This window comes from Bubalus bubalis, chromosome X, assembly GCF_019923935.1.
Source record: "Bubalus bubalis isolate 160015118507 breed Murrah chromosome X, NDDB_SH_1, whole genome shotgun sequence".
In the NCBI taxonomy this organism is placed as follows: Eukaryota; Metazoa; Chordata; class Mammalia; order Artiodactyla; family Bovidae; genus Bubalus; species Bubalus bubalis.
The window spans coordinates 64205825-64227014 of NC_059181.1; the positions used below are offsets into that span (position 1 = coordinate 64205825).

At 50.9% G+C, this 21190-nt stretch overlaps 2 protein-coding genes across 8 annotated transcripts in view; one reads left to right on the plus strand and one right to left on the minus strand.

Annotated features, from left to right (window-relative positions):
- Nucleotides 1-21190, plus strand: part of LOC102398431 (NHS-like protein 2) — a 91306-nt gene that overhangs the window by 60121 nt on the left and 9995 nt on the right. For 2 of the 6 annotated variants that reach the window (XM_006070033.4, XM_006070034.4), the window contains exons 2-7: nucleotides 9643-9798; nucleotides 12661-12788; nucleotides 13095-13290; nucleotides 15082-15213; nucleotides 16573-18900; nucleotides 20940-21072. In XM_006070033.4, the coding sequence (XP_006070095.3) occupies nucleotides 9643-9798; nucleotides 12661-12788; nucleotides 13095-13290; nucleotides 15082-15213; nucleotides 16573-18900; nucleotides 20940-21072 (3073 nt within the window). Of the gene's footprint in view, nucleotides 1-9642; nucleotides 9799-10026; nucleotides 12789-13094; nucleotides 13291-15081; nucleotides 15214-16572; nucleotides 18901-20939; nucleotides 21073-21190 lie in introns of those variants that run through there. The other 4 variants (XM_044937129.2, XM_044937130.2, XM_044937127.2 and 1 more) reach the window with 3 other exon arrangements.
- On the minus strand, nucleotides 4827-9475 carry RTL5 (retrotransposon Gag like 5). 2 transcript variants are annotated; one of them, XM_025276676.2, is made up of 2 exons: nucleotides 7585-9474; nucleotides 4827-5398 (listed from the first exon to the last, which is right to left on the minus strand). In XM_025276676.2, the coding sequence occupies exons 1-2, from the start codon at nucleotides 9155-9157 to the stop codon at nucleotides 5166-5168; spliced, it is 1806 nt and encodes a 601-aa protein (XP_025132461.1). In that variant the 5' UTR covers nucleotides 9158-9474; the 3' UTR covers nucleotides 4827-5165. The 2 variants fall into 2 exon arrangements, with proteins under 2 accessions (XP_025132461.1, XP_006070094.1); XM_006070032.3 differs by having other exon boundaries at nucleotides 5290-5398; nucleotides 5843-9475.

Genomic DNA, 21190 nt, shown 5'->3' on the forward strand with positions numbered 1-21190 from the left:
TGTCCACACCTCCAGCTTGATGGGGGGGAGGGGGTGCTCCCAGCTCCACTTATATACCATCAGCCCTCAGCCAGATCTCAGGAGGCCAGTCCTCCCATCCTCCCAAAGTCTACTGCCAGTGCAGCCCCTACATGTGAAGGGGACAAATGAATACCAAGCTCATTTGGGGTCGTGAACCAGCCTCTACTCAAGCCTTACAGAGCATTGGAGTTGGGGGTAGGGGAGCAACTGGGGACTCAGAAATGGATGAGCTTGTCTGGGCAGTGAAAGTGGCATTGAGAAGGAAGTGGTCTGGGAGCAGAGGAGATCACCAGTTGGAGTGGGGCCAGGAGTGCTTATGAATTTTTAAGGCAGAGGGAATAGGCCATGCAAAGGGCAAGAGGCATAAAAGAGTCTGATATGTAAGGAAAGAAGAAAGTAATTCAGGATGTCTGGGGTTTGGATTGAATGGAAGAGGGAAGAAGGTTGGCATGGGCAGATGAGATGGCAGTTTATTTATAACCAGATAGTGAGGAAGGCTGCAGCCATGAAATTAAAAGATGCTTGCTCCTTGGAAGAAAAGTTATGACCAACCTAGATAGCATATTAAAAAGCAGAGACATTCATTACTTTGCCTACAAAGGTCCGTATAGTCAAAGCTATGGTTTTTCCAATAGTCATGTATGATGTGAGAGTTGGATGATAAAGAAGGCTAAGTGCCGAAGAATTGATGCTTTTGAACTGTGGTGTTGGAAAAGACTCTTGAGAGTCTCTTGGACTACAAGGAGATCAAACCAGTCAATCCTAAAGGAAATCAGTCCTGAATATTCATTGGAAGGACTGATGCTGAAGCTGAAACTCCAATACTTTGGCCACCTGATGTGAAGAGCTGACTCATTGGAAAAGATCCTTATGCTAGGAAAGATTGAAGGTGGTAGGCGAAGGGGATGACAGAAGATGAGATGGTTGGATGACATCACCGACTCAGTGGACATGAGTTTGAGTAAACTCCGGGTGTTGGTGATGGACAGAGAGGCCTGGTGTGCTGCAGTCCATGGGGTCGCAAAGAGTCGGACACAACTGAGTGACTGAACTGAACTGAGTGAGGAAGGTCAGAACCTGGTCCACAAATGTTCCAATAGAGGAAGGAGAGCCGTTGAAAGGTTTTTATATAGCAGCAACAGGACCAGATTTGCCTGTTCAAAGAACCATGCCCACCCACCCCACAAGCAAGCTTGCAGAAGGTGGATTGATTAGAAGGGGTAGAGACTAGAGGCTGTTTAGACCAACAGGTAGCGCTACTATAAAGAACCTGCCTGCCAATGCAGGAGACAAAAGAGACTAGGGTCGGGAATATCCTCTGGAGAAGGAAATGGCAACCCACTCCAGTTTTCTTGCCTGGAGAATCCCGTGGACAGAGGAGCCTGGTGAGCTATTGTCCATGGAGTTGCAAAAAAAGTCGGACACGACTGAGCAACTAAACAACAACAAACAAGACCAATCGGGAGGCTACTTCAGTAGTAGGTGGAGAGATGAGGCAGGGCTAAACTGGGAAGGAAGGAGTCTGGAGCTTCTGACATTCCCTCTGGCTCAGCCTCTGCACTAAGTGGTGAGGAGGAGGTGGGATCAGGACCACAATGGCTGGGGGTGCTTGCCCTCCTCAAGTTTCATTGTGTTTGGAAAGTCTTCTTCATGCCAGAAGACAATCTCCATGAATTCACAGGCTAACACCTCCAAGAGCAGAATAAATAAATAGCCAGGGTCCTACTTTCTGGCCCTGCCCTCCTAGGAGAGTAGCTGAGATGAGGGGCCCCAGCTCTACCCCTCTGCGTGGCAGGCAGGAAGGAGAGAGGGGCCTCGAAGAGCAGGTCAGAGCCTGCCCTCAGTCAAAGGAAATATCCACCCTCCTAAGCCTTTCAGAGACTGTTTTCTTCCAAGTAGGTCCCGCTGTTACCAGGGCAACGAAGAACCCTGGGCTTTGTGTTTCTGTCTGTGGAGTCCCTGGGGAGAAGTGATCTGCGGAGCTTTCCCTAGTCTAGGCAGGAAGCAGGAAGTGCTAGCTGGAGGTGGAGCCCCTACTCCCATTTAGAGATAATCTCTTGCCTTGTTAATGCCTTTCTTCATCCCCTGGGAGGGGCCAAGGCCCCAGGGAAGTCAGTTCTGGCAGCCTAGGCTCTGGTGGACCTGGTTTCTCAAGGCCGGGCCCATCTTATGGCACACCTCTCAGGAAGTGCAATCTGATCAAGTGTCCTGGAGGGGGAAGCTCATACCAAGCCATGCTACATGCTGGGGGATCACTGCACAAACATTTCCTGATCCCATACTGCACGCTAGTGCAGGATCTCCAGGCTGGCTCCTGCCCCAGGAAGCTCTATGGGAAGGCTCAGAACCAAACTGGCCACTAAATGTCACCTGAGCTGGTTGGTCTCCAAGGCTCTTTTCTGCACTGGGCTGGGCTAGTCATTAGAATTGCCTAGGGAGCTTTTTAGAAATACAAATTCCTGGAGATTCTGATTCCACCAGTGTGGGTGTGAGTGGAGGGTGGAGGCTGAGTTATGGATGTCATTGCTAGACCTCACAGTTGAACTCTGCAGATGGAGCAAGCGACCTTAAGCTGCCTCTTCTGGGCCTTTGTTCTATTTCCTTGTTTGGGGCATGCAAATGGGCTTCTGTGAGATACAACCTGCTCACTTCCATTGGGCAGCCCGGATCCCAGGTACGGCCTGCTATTTCCTGAGTCCTGCATGCACTCTGTTGCAGCAGCCCTGGAAAGTATTAGCATTTCTGGCACCCATGGCACTCTGCTGATTCATCCTGAGCCCCCATCACCTCAGGCCCCCATCAACTTTCAGTTTTTTTCCACAACTTTCTTCTCATCCACATCTTCCCCACTCAGGTTTCTGCAGATGGTTTTGTGAACTTAACTGCAAGATCTCACCGGTGCACCTAGTAAAGATCATTTCAGCACATCCTTCCAAGCTAGACTGGGAGCGGGTGGCTCCTGATTCCATTTTGGAGGGGGTCCTCTAGTCCTTCAACTTAATACCATCTGCTAATGCCCTTGGCAGCCTACCTCTAGGTCTCCATCCAGCAGCCCATGTATTCACTCACTTGTTTATGTACTAAACTAGGGTTGTGATCCTACTGTGTGGATCATGAAATGCTAATACCTGTGCTGGATAGCTGTGTGCTGGGTCCAGGGGACCATATGGATGAGGAAGTTATGTCCTAAGCAGGATTGGGAGTCACACAGGGTCCCAAATCCAGCCAGTGGTGTGACCAGACTGGAATACAGGGCTCTTTTTCCTATTCTCACAGGGCTCCCCACTGCAAGGGTTAGCAAGGCTGAGCCTGCTCTTACTTGCCCCCGCCTCCTTTGACAGGCCATCACGTATGCAATCTGGGATCACCTAGCTCTCCCTGAAATGGCATGAGAAACTCCATTGGGTGCTGGAGACTTTATCTGATCCCCTAAAGCAAAAAGGGGAGCTCCAGTACTCACTGGTGCTGCTCATGGCCCCACAGCCTTGTCCTTCCCCAAAAGGGGCAGTTGTCAGCCACACACTCATGCATACTCATCTCCATAAACTCAGCCCTGCCACTGCCCTGCCTTGCTCTTCAGGCCCTTCCCTGAAGGACAGAACTGGCTGGTTCTGGAACTTCCAGAGATCGGGCACCTGGTTGCTTTGGCAAAGACCCAGAATCTGGTCAGGTTGAGGCTTGAGTGTGTCGGGGGGCTTTCTTGGGAAAAGGCTTGGAGTATCAGAATTGAGAGAGTATAAATCTGGGAGTCACAATGACCCGAGTCCACCATGCAACCTAATATCTCTGAAATTCAGGTCCCTCAGTTCTAAAAGAAGACACCATTACCTTCTTCACTGAGTGTGGGAATGAAATGTGGTGAAAGTGCCTGGCACACGGTCAGAAACACGCTAGTTTCCTCTCTCTTTTCTCCCTCCTTCCCTTTGTTCCTTCCCCATAAAGAGGCAAAGCAAGCGCACATCTGATGCCGGGCTTTGTTTCTCACAGCATGTCTGTATGGTGGTGGGCAAGGCAGGACAGACCGTGTTGGAGGGCCAGTAGAGGGAGGCGGAGAGGGGTGAAGCATCCCTAGAGCTGAGGAATGGGCAGCTGTGATGCTATGATAGCGCCACTTAGCAGCTGTAAACCTTGGGCCAGGCTTTCTCGTTTCTAAGCCTCAGTCTCCTCATCTGTAAGAGGAGAGTGAGATGAGTGAGATAACGGGTGTGAGGTGCTTGGCGGAGCCACTGGTAGGGACTCCATAAGCGTTCTCACCCACTGTCCCAGGTGGGGAAAATTCAGCTCATGGCTGGGAAACCTGAGCAAATCCCAGAATGGGATTCAGTTTCTTCTGACCCCACAGTCTGTGAGGAGCAGTGAATTCTTGCTGGACAGTGTCTGCGTGGACTTGCTCTGAGAGTGTATTTAAAAATCTTCACCAGCTTTCTGATTGATGTCCCATAGCACCATCTAGTGCCAAGAAGTGGAAGGGCCTTCCCTCCTTCCCTTCTCCCTCCCTCCAAAGTCGTGTGTGTGCGTGTGTGTTGTGTTTGGAGGCCAGGGGGACTGCACTGTTACAGGATGGTAAGGCTAGGTCACTCGTATCTTTATATTAGTGGAGAACTAATGCTGTTTTTTAAGATGCCTAGTCCCTCCACTTCCCTCCTGACAGCTTCTGCCATTCACAGATTCAGTAGGCTGGAGCCCTTAGTTTGAAGGACTTCGAGGCTTCAGGCTAGGGTTGATCCAGGTGAAGTGCCTGGGAAGTACCTAATGCCTCCTAGATGGTCTTCTGTGCTTGCTCAATAACCCAGAGAGACACAGTCTTTACACACCCTTTATCTTTTTATTGAGGAGAAAGCTTTAGCATACAGAACAATTTCTCATCTTCACAACACAGTAAAACAACAATAACACAATAACACATTGGTTTCAAACGATTTCTCCCCGGGTCTCTGGGAATCCCTGGGCTGCCCTCATACCCCTGCATGCATACGCCCACCCCCACCCACCCCTCTTTAAACCCAAGAAATAGCCCAAAGCCCGTAGTTCCTCTTACAGCTCTCGTGGCTGTTAGATATTGAAGATCTGAGAAAGGAGGGGAAGAGGGTCAAAGGGGAGCCCAAGCTCCCTTGCCACCAGAGGGCCACAAACCAGCTCACTGCTCATCTGTTCTTGCCCCAGCCGAGGCTACATGGGCTCAGGATGAAAAGCACCATGGGAACAGGCAGGGCCTGTGATGAGGGGTCCCTGGAAGTGTGGGTGCAAGGCACCTGTCCTTTGGACTTCTCTGACAGGGACATGGGCAGCAGGGCCAGCATGTTGACCATCAGCAAACAGAGTCCACAGCCTTGAAGAATGGCAGGCCTCCTTCTGGAACTCTCTCCTGAGAAAATAGCTGAAAAACAGACAAAATTTTCTTTACAAGGTTATTTACTTTTGAACTGGCGGGGACGGGGAAAACCAGGCAATTGACGTGTCCAACACATTAGGAGAAAGCTCAAATGTTATTCTGTCTGTGTGATTACATAGGTGGCAGCCATTTTAAATCCTGCTGATCAAGAGCTCACAGATCTCAGCTTTGAAAAGACATGGCAAGAACACACTAGAAAGAAAGGCAGCAAAGTGTTAAGAGTGTGGCTCATCTGTGTGGTGGGATTCTGCATGTGGCTTTTGGATCCCCATCATTTTCTCTATTTGCCAAATTTTCTATAATGATTATGTATTACTTTTCTATTTGGAGAAGGGAGTAGCCTTTTTAAAAGATAGCAACAGGTTATAGGAACCTGGCTCCACCAATCCCCAGGCTGAGAAATGTGTGAGCAACAGAAGTGCTTCTTACCTCCGACTGATGAATAGAGACCTCACCGGAAACCAGTCGGAGGACTGGGTTTCTCTGTGACTCCTCTTCCTCCTGCTCCTTTTTCTTGCCTCTGAGCTCAAAATCCTAAGGCTGGGCTGAGGTTATCTGTCAGACTCCAGTGAGGAACAGAGGTTTAATTTACTATGTTTTCTTCCGTCTGGCCACAGACACTTTGGCTGCACTTGCCCAGCTACCAGGCCCTGTGCAGGAAGCCCCGTGTGGAGGGCAGTTCAGGCTATCAGTGGATCTGGCTGCCATTCTGTGGCCAGAGTAACATAGTATGTACTTTTCACTGCTGGACCCAAGGCCAGCAGCAGGTCTCTGTGAAGGCCCCTAGGTTAGGACCCAGAAGCCCCAGGAGTTACTAGGAGGCAGTCTACCTCTTAAACCTCACCATCTGCTCAATGCCCAGCATCAGGCTATGGCTCGCCCCTCATGTGAGAGACATGAGGTCATCCCAGTTGCAAAGCTGCAGGAGGCACAGTCTCTGTAGAGAGAACCTTCCTCTCTCCTCTCAGAACTAAGGAGTCCTTCACGCTGGAGTTGAAGAGCAGGATTTGGACCTCTCTCTCTCTGGCATTCTGGGAAGGAAAGGAACCCCAAGGATGGCAAATCTTCTGCCAAGACCTATGGCTGGAGACTGCAGTCCAAGGCCTGGCCAGGAGAGGAGACCACCATCCCTAAGGAAAGAGTCACTCCTTACAAGGTCAAATTGAAAATTGAGTTGTTGCTGCTGCTTTCTCCTCCTCCTCCCCAACCTAACTGCCTACCCTTTAGGCAATGTCAAGGAAAGGAGTAGGGCATGGAATATTGGGCTGTGTCTGCTAGGGATGCCCAGGAGAGCAGTGAAGTAAGAGGAAAGGGTCCCAGATCTGGTGAGCTCTGAGGCCCTAAGCCCATGGTCTGTGGGAAGGTGGAACCAGCTTGCTCAGTCAGTTGAAGACAGGTCTCAGCTGGGTGATCCATTGGACATGTGGCTTTGCATTCTCTCACTGGGCTAATTGGAGGGGCATTTTCAGGGCCCTCCTGCTGGAGGGGTGACCTGAAGCAAGTGTAGGCTTCCAGGTACGTTTCTTGATAGTATCCTGCTGTCCACCAATTATACCTAGTAAGTGGCTTCAGTGGCTTTAGAAGTTCAGTGGAGCCTGTCCGGGGCAGAGCAGTGAGCCATTGGGTGAAGTCCAGGTTATCCAGCCAGAGGATTAAACCATAGAACACAGTGTGAATTAACACAGGAGAGGTGAGGGCTTGGAACTAGAGGGGAAATACAAGAGGGTGACCAGTTCATTTATGAGAACAGGCCTAGAAACCTGCTCTCTAGATCCTGGCAGGTATGAGCAGAGTGCACACTAAGAGGACAGCTATCACTGCGCCCTCCTTTGCCGAGTGTCACTCCCCAGTCAAGGTCACAGGACGGTCTGGAGTCCTCCAGGTCTTCTTCGGGTTCTGCAGGTCCGGAACTCCCTTTAAGTACTGGTCAGTGAATGAGGCAGGTGTGGCAGCGAAAGCAGGGGCAGGGAACACAGTGGAAGGGTGTGTTGTGGGGGAGGGGGCAGCTCACTCCAGCTCTCACACGCGAATACGGCCCCGTGCAGCCCGGTGGCCCCCCTGCCTCGGAGTGAGGCGAAATAGCACTGGGGGACGGCGTCGAATTTGGCGTTGCCCCAGGCGACCCGCGCGGCGAATTAGCGGCGGTGAACTGTAGAATGGTGAATTGGTACCTGGAAGGCCCTCCAGAAGTGGGAGTCGATTCTGGTTCCTCCGTCTGCTGGGCTGTATGATGGGAGGCGTCACATCTAGGAAGTTTTCATGATAGTAGCCGGAAGTCTGGGATGAAGCGTTGGCATAGGTGGGCTCCATCTCCATCAGCTCATCCAGGTCATCATCTTGGGTCTCATCCTCTGTCTCCTGCTCCTGCTCGGGTTCTTGCTCAGGCTCCTGCTCTGGTTCCTGGAGGCCACCCTCATGTTCCTCTTCTTTCTTATCCTTACTCTGATCTTCCTCCTCCTTCTTCCTCTTCTTCCTCATCCCCTCCTCTTCCTCCTCTTCTTTCTCCTCCTTTTCTTCCGCCTCCTCTTCTTCCTCCTCCTCCTCCCCGTCCTCCTCCCCTTTCTGTTTCAGCTCCTTCCTCATCTCTTCCTCCCTCTTCCTCCTCTTCTCCTCCTCCTCCCCCCTGGTCTCTTGTTGGATTGCTCTCACGCGCCTCCGCTGGTCCTTGTTGAGAATCCTGCACCTGCGTGCCTCTTCATCTTGATCCCCACTGTGGCACTCTTCTCCCTCTTCACCTTCGAGATTACGGTCTGCTGCAAAAGGGAAGAAGATATTGCGAACCCCAGGGAGTGGCATTGGCTTGGGGACACGCACTTTTCTTTCTATCTCCACACACTCGAGAATCAGCTCGTCCAGGTCGGCCATTTCAGTTGACCATAAGAGCTCCTTGCGGAAGAACTCTGATAAGCCTTTGAGGAACTGGTTTTGAAGGCGGCAGTCATCCCAAGACAAGAATTGAGCCAGGAACTGAAAAGCATCTGCATAGCTGCCCAGGGTACAGTCTCCCTGCTTGAGCTTGCGGATGGCTTTTTTTGCCACGCTTGGGGGAATGGGGCCACAGAATTGCTTACGGATTTCATCTAGGAAGCGCGGAAAGTTAGCATGCAGGGGGCTTCCTTCCTGGGTGACTGAGACGGCCCAGTCCTTGGCTTCACCAGCGAAAAAGGAGATCAGAAAGGCCACCCGCTCAGCGCCCCCGGGGAAATGATCCTCATGGTCGGCTATGAAAGTCTCTAGCTGCATCAAGAATTCAGCCAGGTAGACTGGGTCCCCCGAGAAGGGCTCTATCTCAGGCCGCTCCAGCGGCGGCAGAAGAGGCTGCGGGGGCAGCTCCTTGGCCGGAGGCGGGGGCAGCGCCGGCGGGGGTGGACTGGGCATCGGGGGTGGGTCGGTGGGTGCGCCGGAAGTACTGCAATCCTGGATCACGCTAATCAACAGCTCGTCCGGGGCATACTCGGGCTCGGTGCGCGGGGGAGGCCAGCACAGGAAGGGCAGTTCTCCCTCGGGAGTGGCGTCGATCTCACTGAGCGGGAACTCAAAGTTCTCCTCAGAAAGGGCGGGCACCCCGGGGACCGGCCAGCGCATGTAGCTCGAGACATTGCCCCGCAAGGAATTGACCTCGGCCAGGGCTCTGCCGAGCTGAAGGCCCAGATTGGCATTCTCCCCGCGAAGGGCATTTAATTCTTCTCGCAGGGCCACGTTCGCCATGCGGAGGCTATTGAGATTCCCGGCCGCCTCGGACATCAGGACTAGCCGGGGCTCTGGGGCTGTGAGCAGGGGTGGGATGGGGAGATAGGGCCGTGAGAGGAGCCGGGGGCCGCGGCGGGGCGCGCGGGGGGCCGAGCCACACCCACTGGAGCGAGCTCGGAGGGCCTGGAGGCTCCGCCCGGGGCGCGTTACCTCGTCCCGGGGATCGCAAAGGGCGGGCGGCGGCGGGAGCCGGGAGGCGCCAGGCGTAGGAGGCGGGCGGCGAGGCAGCGAGGCGGCAATCGGGCGGGTGGAGGCTGGCGGCGAGGTAGGGAACTGACCGCGGCACGATCTGTCGAGGAAAAATCTTGCGGCTGGCGCGTCCCCGCCTTTTAAGCGCGGCCCGCGCCACCACCCCCCACCCCCGGCAGGGGCGGGTCTTAGGGAACCGCGGGAGCCCACTGGCCGCTGCGTGCCGCCCCCCTCAAACCCCCCCGCCCCCCCGTTTGGCAGCGCCTCTCACTGCCTCTCTCCTTCCCTAGCTGCAGCTAACTCGGGTCGGGAAAATGCGACAGCGACTGCCCACTCGAGGTCGTCATGGCGACAGCCAGTGAACGTGTTCCTCTCCTCGGGCAGGCCCCCGAGTGTAGAGGAGCTGCTTCGCGAGGCGCAGCTCAATCTCCAGAGCCTGTTGCAAGGTACTGAGAGGGAGGGGGGCTGCGGCCAGAGGCCACGGGCCCAGCAGCGGCTAGAGGGAGGCGACGAAGAAAGGACAGGGACCCGCGAGAGAAAAAGAGAGAATAGTAGAAAACCTATTGAAAAACAAAAGACACACTTGCCATCTTTCACCTTCCAAACTACTGACTCCAAAAGACCCTAATTTTAAGGCTGTTTACAGCCCTTGCTCCCCCCTTACTTTTTTTCAGTTCATTGTCTCTGGGGGAAAAGGTACAGAGGCCGAGACAGAGCCATGAGTCAAGTCATTTACGAAGAACACCAGATGAGAGACTCCGAAGAATGTGGGTCCACATACCCTCAGGTCTTCTCTTGCCACATCACCCAAGCCTTTGGAATTCTGGCACCCGAAGACAAATGAGACATCAGCAGGGTCTCCCTCTCTGGGCTTCACTCTCTCTGCTTTTGAAATAGCCTTGTTCATGTGTCTCCTGGGTCACTCCTGCCTCACCAAGTAAGCCCAATACACAGCACTCAGACTTCATCTCATTCCCAATTCCCAACTCAGTGTCTTTGAGGTATACTGATGAGCACCTTGTACACAAATCTGGGTCCACACAACCAGAGAAACATCCCAGTCATAACACCTGAGCAGTCAGACTGCTCGCACCAGGTGGAGTGAGAAAACCCATACTTTAAAATCAGACAGAGCCAGAATCTGATTTGAATCCCACACCTAACTAGCTGTGTGGCATTATGCATATTACCCAATCTCTCTGAGCCTCAGATTAGTCCGTCATCTTTAAAATGGGGATTCCAGTTCCCCACATGGCAGAATCTTGTGAGAATTAAAAATAAGGTGTTCCTAAACCAGTTAGCAACAGTATCTGGCATCTGGGTAAAATGATACTGATAAAATGCAACATCAACTCCTGATTGGTGTCCTTTGGAACACAGACTGATCTAGACACAATGTTAAAATTAACGTAAAGAAAAAAACAATGTGGTCCCTAATAGATCTTAAAATATGAAAAACATACACATTGACCAGTGGGATTTATCCAATGTAAGTAGCAAGAGGATTAAAACTCAATGCTATGAGAGAAACTCTTAGGGTGCTGCAAATATCTGGATGGAGATTACAAGGAGCATGCATATATCAGAATTCACTGAACTGCACACTGAAGATTTGTGTACTTTACTGTAGGTAAGTTAGATCTGAAGAAAAAAATACAAATAAAACCCCAGTGCTAGTCACAAGCTCCTTATACCCTCCAGGCACTCATTGCCCCACTCCAGGCTCTTTTCCAAACAGAGAAGCCCTTCCTCCCTCTTCCTCACTCCAATCCTTACACTTTCTTCCAAGTTCTATGCTTGCTGACTCCAAGAAGACCTTTAACGCTAGTTCTGCACTTTGCATCATTCCCTCCCTAAGCACTCATACAAGGCCCTTTGTACCATCCAGCTCAAAAGGACTTGTATAGTTATGAACTGATTTTCCATTCATTTACTCATTTGTTCATTTACTCATTCTTCTGCTAATCCCAGGTATATATTTTGTCCACCTAACCATACTGGGCTTCTCAATGTAAAAGATCACATCTCTTAGAACTCTCAGGTTTCCGGGAGCACCTGGCGTAGGGCTGCATCCGCAGGAGGGCATTTGTTGAATGAACATTAAAAGCGAAAAGAGGTCTTACCAGCTGTTATTTATGCATTACCAACAAAGGCTAACTTTTATGGAGAATAGAAAACTGGACAACAGCCATGAACCCCACCTCCCTGCCAGGGCAGTGGCAAGCTTAGAGAAGCAAGATTCCAAGGGACACCGTGAGCCTTGTGTTCTGATGAGAGGAGCTGCCATGCAGAAAGAGTCAGTGTGCTCTGTGTTACCGCCATGGGCAGAATGAGGACAGGTGGGTGGAAACCTAGGGGGAGGTAGATTTCACCTCAAGATAAGGAAGAACTTTCCATACGCCTGACAGCCCCAACTGTCCTTGGATGGAATGAGCCACCTTGGGAGGAAGGCTGCTTCCCGTCTCTGCAGGCAGGTGTGTGTGGAGGCTGAAGAAACACCTAGAAGGGCTGCTGAGGAGGAAATGGGAGCCCAGAATGAAACATTGGACCAGAGAACCCTCGAGGCCCCTCCTGACTCCAAGTTTCTATGATTCTTCAAGTCTCTGTTCAAATGTGCAAGCTCTGACTGTTGGTTCTTTAGCCTCACTTCCTTCATTCATTGAATCCATCACTTAAATAAAACCCATTCAAATCTTCTGCATCCTTGTTATTCCCTGACAATGCCCCCAAACTTCTCTTTCTCCTCTGCCACTACCTCCGCCTTCCCTCTCTTTCACCTTAGCCCCGCTGGAACTGACATCGCCCCCCACCACAGTGGGGCTAAGGTGCAGGGAACCAAGCCCTTAGAGGCTGAGGTAAGAGTTCTCGGCATCCAAGGAAATGTTCAACATTGGACTTCCCAAGGCATATTTCTTTGTGCTTCACACAGGTCATGTCCCTGGTAGAGTTGCGTAAAAACCTAGAGAGCTGAAGGGCTTCAAAGAGAGGGCCTTGGAGCAAAGAGTGGCCAAAGGCATCTGCATCCTGAGCCTCTTCCCTGAGTTGAACACTTACCATGGGGGCCATGGAGACAAAGGCTTAGTCCCCGAACCAGCACAACTCAAATCCATTGACTCTCTTTTCTCCTCGTAGGAAGTAGGCATTTTTCCATTCCTGAATCCAGAGGCTCAGATGCTGGGAACTAACTTAAAGAAACAATGAGAGTCAGACCTGGCAGCTAGAGCAGGAGCCCCCAGCTTGTGGTCCTTCCCCAGCCTGGCACTTGGCCGTGGCTCCCTAGAGTGTGTATCCACTGTGCTGTTTTTCAGAAGAATATGAGGAACAGTACTCGGAGGCCAGACTTCTGGGGCAGACCTTCCGCTCTGCTGATGAGGCCCCTGAGCCCACCCCCAGCCCAAGGCTCCAGTCTGCCAGGCGTCTGGAGTTTGTACTGATGGTGAGTTGCCTCTTCCCCCACCTGGGAGAGCCAGCATGCAGAGCTTGCCCTGCGCCCTTTGACGGGGGACCTGAAACAACTTTCATTACCCACTGGAAGCTGCTACTTACTTCTGCTCACCAGCAGAGCCATCCCGAGGCCCCACTGAGGTGGGCCCTACACAGCAGGCATCTGGCCTGGCAGCCTATCCACGCTTTCCTGCCTCCCAGATGAAGCCTCTGACCACCCTGCCTAGACAGCCATCCTGTGGGCACAGCTCATCTCCAGTTGGAAGCACACCCTTCCCATCACCTTCTTTCCCAACAGCCCACAAAATGGCAGCTGAGCGAGGATGAGACTACCATGCAGGGTGTGAGGGCCCCTGAGGCCTCCCTGAGCCTGCCTACCACAGCCGACAAGCAAGCTGCCTGGAATAGCCCCTTTCCTCTGCCCATCCTAGAGGAGAAGCGGTGGCTTCAGTCTTGCCCCACACACTCTGACATCGTGCCCATCAACGTCTCCGGTAGAGTTGCTTAGCATCACCTCTGTTCGCTTCCCTCCATGCCAACTATAGATCATCCTGTCCAAATGCACTGGGTGCTGGGGGAGGGAGCAAGACTTTCTTTGCTACTGGCTCACCCCGCACTGTCAAGATCGTGGATCTCACCAGGGAATGGAGGCATGCTCTTTCTTCACTTTCTACTGGCCCTGCCACGCTAACTGAGACCATTTGATGGCAAAGGAAACTCTCTTATCAGAAAACTCTAAAACTTTATGAATTTGTGTGCTCTTTGGAGCATTGTGGAAACTTAAGAGTGTATGAGTTATGTTTGGTTTGGGGAAAGAAAACTTGTGCCAGAAGCTGGGTTTGGAGCACACAGATAGGAGTTTCAGGGGATGTGTGGGGTTCAGGGTGCTGGTGGTAAATAGTAAGACCAGACACAGAGCACAGACCAAGGGCCTTGCAGCACTTTGAGTCGTCACTCCGTCTCCTAGTGGGGGTGGGCCTCCTCCTATTGTGTAAGATCAAAGAGGAACCCGGTACTACCTTGAGATGGGAAAAATACTGTATACAACTCAGCTGGCTTTTTCTCTGGGGGCATGTGGAACCCTCTACCGTGCCCATTATTAATTCATTCACCACACTTCACCAGCTATAAGTGGAAGAGGAGGAATGTCAACCATTTCAGGAGATAGGGCCAACAACTTGATGAGATCAAGACCTCCTAACCCAAGGGGACCAGAGGCACCCTGTGCGCCAGCACTGGCCTGTGGTGTGCTGGAAAAAGTTGATGAAGATGATAAGGACAGCTCTGGCCACAGGTGGTGATACTCCCTGGATATGAGGTCATCCAATGCCACTGGTGTCATCTCAGGAAATCAGGCAGGAAACAGAGCCCAGAGCCTCAGGAGATATACCCAGAAGTGTGAGGGCTGAGACGAAAAGCTCACAGTGATGGTGGGCACTTTGTTTTTGAACTTCTACCTTGCCCTCAACGAGGCTGGCCCTGTGATTTGTCCACAGAGCCACTTGCTGGGGAGGCGGGTACCTATGTGTTCATGGGACTGAGAGGGGAGGGTTTGGTTAGCCAGCCGCTGTAAGAGAGACAGTGGTGGGAAGCAGCAAACTTCACTCCACTGCCCTCACCCTGTCCTTGCCCTAGCAATTCCACAGAAGCAAAGGCTGAGCCAGTGCTTTGAGAAAAGTAGATCTCAGTCACCATGCAGGGCGAACTTTGATCAAATGTGATCAGGGGGCTGGAGGGCAGGTTTATCTGACTGCTTCCTGGATGCCGGGATGGGGCAATTTCTTGGAGACACTCATTGGCCCAAGTTACAGCATTCTTTGAGAAAAGATTGCAATCAAACAACATCTAGTCTCAACCTGTCTCTCCACTTCAAGGGTTCTCACCCCAGGTTGTACATCTGAACAATCACCTGGGGAGTCTGAGAAAATGCTTCTACCTGGGCCCTATTCCCAGAGTGTTAAGTGTTCTGAGATGGGGTCCAGTTGTTAGAGTTTGAAAAGCCACCCAGTTTATTTCGATATAAAACCAGGGTTGAAAACCACAGCTCTCAGCCACCTAAGACTCACAGGTGACCCCAGGGTGGACCTCTGAAATTCAGCATGCATGCTTTGGAGCTGCGCGTGCCCAGGGCCAAGATGGGAGGGATGGGGAAGAAGGGTCACCTGCCTGAATGCTATTCATTCTCATCGCTACTGCCATCATCCCTTCTCTCTACTTCAGGCCAGTTTCTACCATACTGTGAACAGAAACCAGGATGCACCCAAGTGTCTTTATTTTGGCTACAGGGCAGCAGTTTGATAAACATGCAAGTTTGCGACACTCGTTGTTTAACACAGAGACAGCCGTGAACCCCAAGTCCACCCTGAGGCGGAGGCGGACCATTATTGGATTCTCTAACTATTCCCAGCGAGACCAAGGTGACCCCACCATAGCTGATCCCCCAAACCTTTTCCCTTGCTCACTCTTACCATTTCTGCAACCTAAGTGTTATTGTTGTGACAGACAACAGGAGTGATTGGGGGAGAGGGGGACTCTGGACATCTTGAAAAAGGCAATATATTAATAGTAATTAAGGATAACCAAAAGCCTTTTGTAACAAGGCTTACAGGGCAGCAACTGAAAATGGACAGGAGATCTCCAGGCTAATAAATTTGTTATGTTATTGTTTCCCATTATAAGTAGAATATAGCTATATATGTCAACTTTAGGTGGATAAAGAAGGAAATCATCACTAAAAGTAGCATCTTCACACAACCATTACTGCCATTAAATGAATGCCATCCAAAGAGCACAGACCAGAGAAATGTGAATACAAATTCTGGCCTCTCCACTTACTAACTGTGAGGCCTTAGCCAAGTTCCCTAACCTCTTTGAGCCTCAGCTTCTTCATCTGTGAGTGGGGATGATGATTCCAACCCATGGAGTGGTCATGAGGATTAGAGTTATTGTATGTAATTTTCCTACCATGTGCCCAGTACATAGTATGTGTTCAGTAAACAGTGGCCGTTATTATAAATTATCATAAGAGTAGTCATCCTCATAACAGTAATAATTGTTATGTATATGAGAAAACCTTTGGGGGTTTTCAACATCTGAATGGTTTCCTCACATTGTAAGTTATCCTCACTTTCTCCTGTTGGCAATCTAAAAAGCCAAGAATGCAACCAAACAACTTTTCAGCTGTGGCATACTCCCAATGTGCTGCTGGAACTGAAGGTCACACTGCTGTCCTTTATCAGTTTGAAAGCCTCTGCTCTCATCTCTGGAGAGGTGAATGCTGAGGGCTGTCTGTGGTGGCTTCCTGAGCCTGGGGTGAAAACCTGGGGGAAAAAAGACCATGGCTGTCCCACATGCTACTTCAGCTCCGAAAGGCATATTCAAAGCGGGAAAGTCAGAGATGTACATATGTCCCCTCCGTCTTGAACCTCCCTCCTATGGCTGATTCATGTTGATGTATGGCAAAAATCAAACCAATGTTGTAAAGCAATCATCCTTCAATTAAAAAAAATATATATATATATATATTTTAAAAAGCTGGAAAGTCTTTGGCAGCCATCTGGACAATTCAAGGGCACCCTGTGCCTCACCGTGTGGTGATGGGTAAGGACTCAACTTCCCCAGCATCCTCAACTATGGAAAGGAAGAACCAAGGAATTCTGACCAAGCTATTGGCAAATGCTTCTTGACAAAAAATTGGTGATCCCGTCTCTTTGGTGACAGCTGCTGCTGGGGGATCCCTAACCACACCACTAACATTCTGTGTTTACCTCCTCCAGGTCACAGCAACAGCCCAGCAGGCAGTGTGGCCCACTCCACCACCTCAGACATCAGGCCCAGCCATTCAGTTCCAGAAAGTGTTCATGGAAGAGTTGCACTTGGTCAGGAAGCTCGGTTCCCAAATCTCACCTCACCAGTACTAAGAAATCCTTCTAGTCATCCGGAAGAACCTCCCCAGGCATGGGGTGCCACAAAACCCCCTGGAATGGAGAGCATGGGGATGGTGTACAGCATTCCTGGTTCTTGCAATGGACCAACAGAATCGACATTCTCTGCTTCCTGGAAGGGAGATGCTTTTACCTATGTGACTCCAAGTGCCACCGCTCAGAGCAGTCAAGTCAATGAAAATGGAAAAAATCCTTCCTCTGGGAATTCCTGGGTCTCTCTGCACACACTGCCACCTCTTGTTCCTAAGGAGGCTGCTACCCTCTTTGTCACTCGTGATATCCCAGCAGGGTGCAGTGGGCCTGCTGGCTACTCTCAGCATCCTACTCAACGAAGCCAAGTATCTGAGCGACCCTCCAAGATTGGCCTTCTGACCGGTGGTACCTCAAGGCTGGAGACAGGCCCAGGTGGGGCCAGCAGGTTCCGGGAGCGGTCACTGTCTGTACCCACAGATACAGGTACCATGGATGTGGACTATGAGGAGGAGCAGAAGGCCAGTGAAGCCTGTGCCCTACCTTATGCCAGTACGAGTTCTGAGGGCAGTAACAGTGCTGACAACATTGCCTCCCTCAGTGCCCAACAGGAGGCCCATCACAGAAGGCAGAGGTCCAAGAGCATCTCACTCAAGAAGGCCAAGAAGAAGCCTTCCCCTCCGACTCGCAGTGTCTCACTGGTCAAAGATGAACCAGTCCTCTTGCCGGAAGGTGGGTCAGTACTACCCAAGGACCAGAGGCCCAGGAGCCTTTGTCTCTCCTTGGAACACCAAGGACATCACTCATCCCACCCAGATACTCAGGGTCACCCAGCTGTGCCAACCTTCAAAGACCCAGAAGGTACACAATTCGCCCATCACTGGTATCTTACTGACTGGAAGTCTGGTGACACCTACCAGTCCTTGTCCAGCTCCAGCACCGCCACTGGCACCACAGTCATTGAGTGCACCCAAGTTCAGGGCAGCTCAGAGTCTCTTGCCTCCCCTTCCACTTCCAGAGCCACGACGCCTTCCCAGCTTTCCATCGAGGTGGAGGCCAGGGAGGTATCCTCTCCAGGAAGGCCTACTGGGCTGATGTCACCCTCCAGTGGATACTCCAGCCAGTCAGAGACGCCAACACCCACTGTCTCCATGTCCTTGACCCTGGGCCACTTGCCCCCTCCAAGCAGCAGTGTCCGGGTGCGTCCAGTGGTACCTGAGAGGAAGTCATCACTACCCCCAACATCACCAATGGAAAAAATGTCCAAGTCACGGCTATCGTTTGACCTACCATTGACCTCTTCAACCAACCTGGATCTGTCTGGGATGAGTATCTCAATCCGAAGCAAAAACAAGGTGAGCCAGCATCACTCAGACACAAATTTGGGGGCCAAGCTGGCCCAGAAAACTAGCCCCAACCAGCCAATCATGCCTATGGTTACTCAGTCTGACTTACGTTCTGTTCGCCTGAGGTCAGTCAGCAAGTCTGAGCTGGAAGATGACATTGAGAGCCCTGACTATGCTGAGGAATCAGGAGCTGAAGTCTTCACCTTGCCAGAGAGGAAGATGAAACCTCCCATAGCCGAGAAGCCCCCTCTGGCCCGAAGGCCTGCAAGCTTAGTCCACAAGCCACCATCTGTCCCCGAGGAGTACCCATTAACTTCGCCTACCTTGGCTATGACTCCCAAGAGCTCAATTCAGCACATAAGGCCACTCCCTCAAGATATCTACACAGTGGTGCGGAAATCAAAGTCCTCCAGCTTCCCTGAGAGCAGAAGCCCAGGGGAGTCCACAGCACCCTCATCTCTTGTTTTCACGCCTTTTGCCAGTTCCTCTGGTGCTTTCTTCTCAGGAACACAGCAACCTCCCCAGGGAAGTATGGAGGATGAGGGCCCTAAGGGGAGAGCCCTGCCTGAAAGAATTAGCCTCCAGAGCCAAGAAGAAGCTGAGAAAAAGAAAGGCAAGATTCCACCTCCTGTACCAAAAAAGCCCAGCGTGCTGTACCTGCCTCTCACTTCACCCACGGCTCAAGCGGAGGCCTATGTGACTGAACCAAGACTGCCCCTCAGCCCCATCATCACCCTGGAGGAAGAGGCCAAGTGTCTCCCAACTGATGATCACCTGCCATCTGCTGGTACAAGGATGACCTCAAGGCCACAGTCCAACAGCGAAAGGGAAGCAAGTCCTCCAGGTTAGTAAAGTGTCTGTGGGCTTTTCCTTTCAATCCCAGAAGAGACAAGAGTGAGGATGGGGTGCCAGAGGCAGAAGCAAACGCCCCCAGATAATGAGCCTGATCCCAGGGCGACCAAATCAAGAGTGGACACCTCTTGAGGTTTGAGTTACTCTAAATTGGTCTCACTGCCCTTGGGATCAGGACTGATCCGGGGGTCGGGGGGATCTCCACAGCAATCAGTGGAGTATGGGACAGTATGGAACAGTCTACCCTGGAACCCCCAGTGGTGAGCTAATGAAATCACCTAGGTCTCAGCACCCTAAGACCTTAGGAACCCATCTTCCTCCTCAGGCAGGCACCTCCTGCCCTAGGAACCGTCTCTCCATCTCACTAGACAGCACTTTTCACCAGCTTCCACTAAATTTAGTTTCATGCATGGGACTAAGTACCCTCCCAGTCTGAGTTCAAGTGCCATGGCAGACTGGCGGGCTTCAAGCAGTGTAATATTTTACCACCAGCAGCTTCTCTTAGTGTTTTCTAGAGGAAAGGGGGCTCACTTTCTTGGATGGTTTGAGCCTATCTCTGCCTGGAACCATAAGACCAAGCTGGATGATATTTCATATCCTTTTGGTTTTTTTTTTTTTTTTCTTTCTTGTCTCTTTTTGCTTTAACTGTGGTAAAATACATATAATGTAAAATTTACCATCTTAACCATTTTGAGGGCTTCCCAGGTGGCACTAGTGGTAAAGAACCTGCCTGCCAATGCAGGAGACATAAGAGATATGCATTCAATGACTGGGTCAGTAAGATCCCCTGGAGGTAGAAATGGCAAGCCACTCCCAGTATTCTTGCCTGGAGAATTCCATGGACAGAGGAGCCTGGTGTGCTCTAGTCCATAGGGTTGCAAACAGTCGGACATGACTAAAGCAACCTAGCATGCATGCAACCATTTTTAAGTGCACAGGTCAGTAGGTGTTAAGTGCATTTATAGTGTTGTGCAACCATCACCCGGAGAAGGCAATGGCACCCCACTCCAGTACTCTTGCCTGGAAAATCCCATGGACGGAGGAGCCTGGTGGGCTGCAGTCCATGGGGTCGCTAAGAGTCGAATGCGACTGAGCGACTTCACTTTCACTTTTCACTTTCATGCAGTGGAGAAGGAAATGGCAACCCACTCCAGTGTTCTTGCCTGGAGAATCCCAGGGACGGGGGAGCCTGGTGGGCTGCCGTCTATGGAGTTGCACAGAGTCGGACACGACTGAACAGACTTAGCAGCAGCAGCAGCAGCAGCAACCATCACCACCATCCATCTCCAGAACTCTCTATATCTTGCAAAATTGAAGTCAGTACCCAGTCAACAATAACTCCCCATCATCCTCTCCCTGCAGCCCCTGGCAACCACTCTTCTACTTTCTGTCTCTATGAATTTGACTCCTATAGGGACCACATATAAGTGGAATTATATAGTATTTGTCTTTTGATGACTGGCTATTTCATTTAACATAATGTCCTCCAGGTTCATCTGTGTTTCTCATCCTTTTTGAAACCCTTAACACAAACATCAAAATCTTATGGCCTTCCTTAAGCTGATTTGGATTTTCGACATAAGTTAAATCATTGTAACTAAAACAAGCAAACAAGTCAAAGCCACAGGTAATTTTAGAATCTGCTTCCTCAAACTCCACAGGCTCCCTCTGAGATTCAGATAGGTCCCACTTCCACCCACTGGTTGAGTCATTGCTTTAGATTGTTCTCAGCTCCTCCAGTTTTAAAAATGATACATTTAAAACAAGAGACTGCTCAGGCAACCTAAGCATTGTTGTAATGGAAAAGGCATGAGAAAACAGGGAGCCAGGCTGGTCTTCATCACTCCCTCCACATTGTGCAGGCCAAATCACTAACCTTGGGAACATCTTGTTCTCTGCAAAATGCAGACAACAAGTTTCTGCCCTGCTGCCCTCCCAGAGTTGCTCTGAACATCAGATAAAATACATCTGAGAATGTGCTTTGTCCTAATGATTGTGGTCAAAATAATTCTTTCTGGTTTTTATGCCTAGGGAGTTTGATGGAACCAAGCACCGAAGAAAAAAGTGTAATCAGTGATAAAACAGCCGAATGGATTGCAGAAGATGATGATGATGTGTTTGTGGCTTCACGTACAACTGAAGATTTATTTACTGTGATCCACAGGTCTGGACCAATTTCTTTAATTCTCATTATAATTGCCTTCCCTCCTTATACCAGAAGAAAAACTGCTACCTCTAAGCATTAGATTGGAAACTGGAGACTAAGTTCAGATGTCCACGTA

Excerpts from the sequence above, each read along its gene's own strand:
- RTL5 (XM_025276676.2), bottom strand. The coding sequence starts at position 9,157 with ATGTCCGAGGCGGCCGGGAATCTCAATAGCCTCCGCATGGCGAACGTG. Across the intron at positions 5,399-7,584 it reads ACTTCTGGAGGGCCTTCCAG|CTATTTTCTCAGGAGAGAGT; the intron begins GTACCAATTCAC and ends TCTGTTTTTCAG.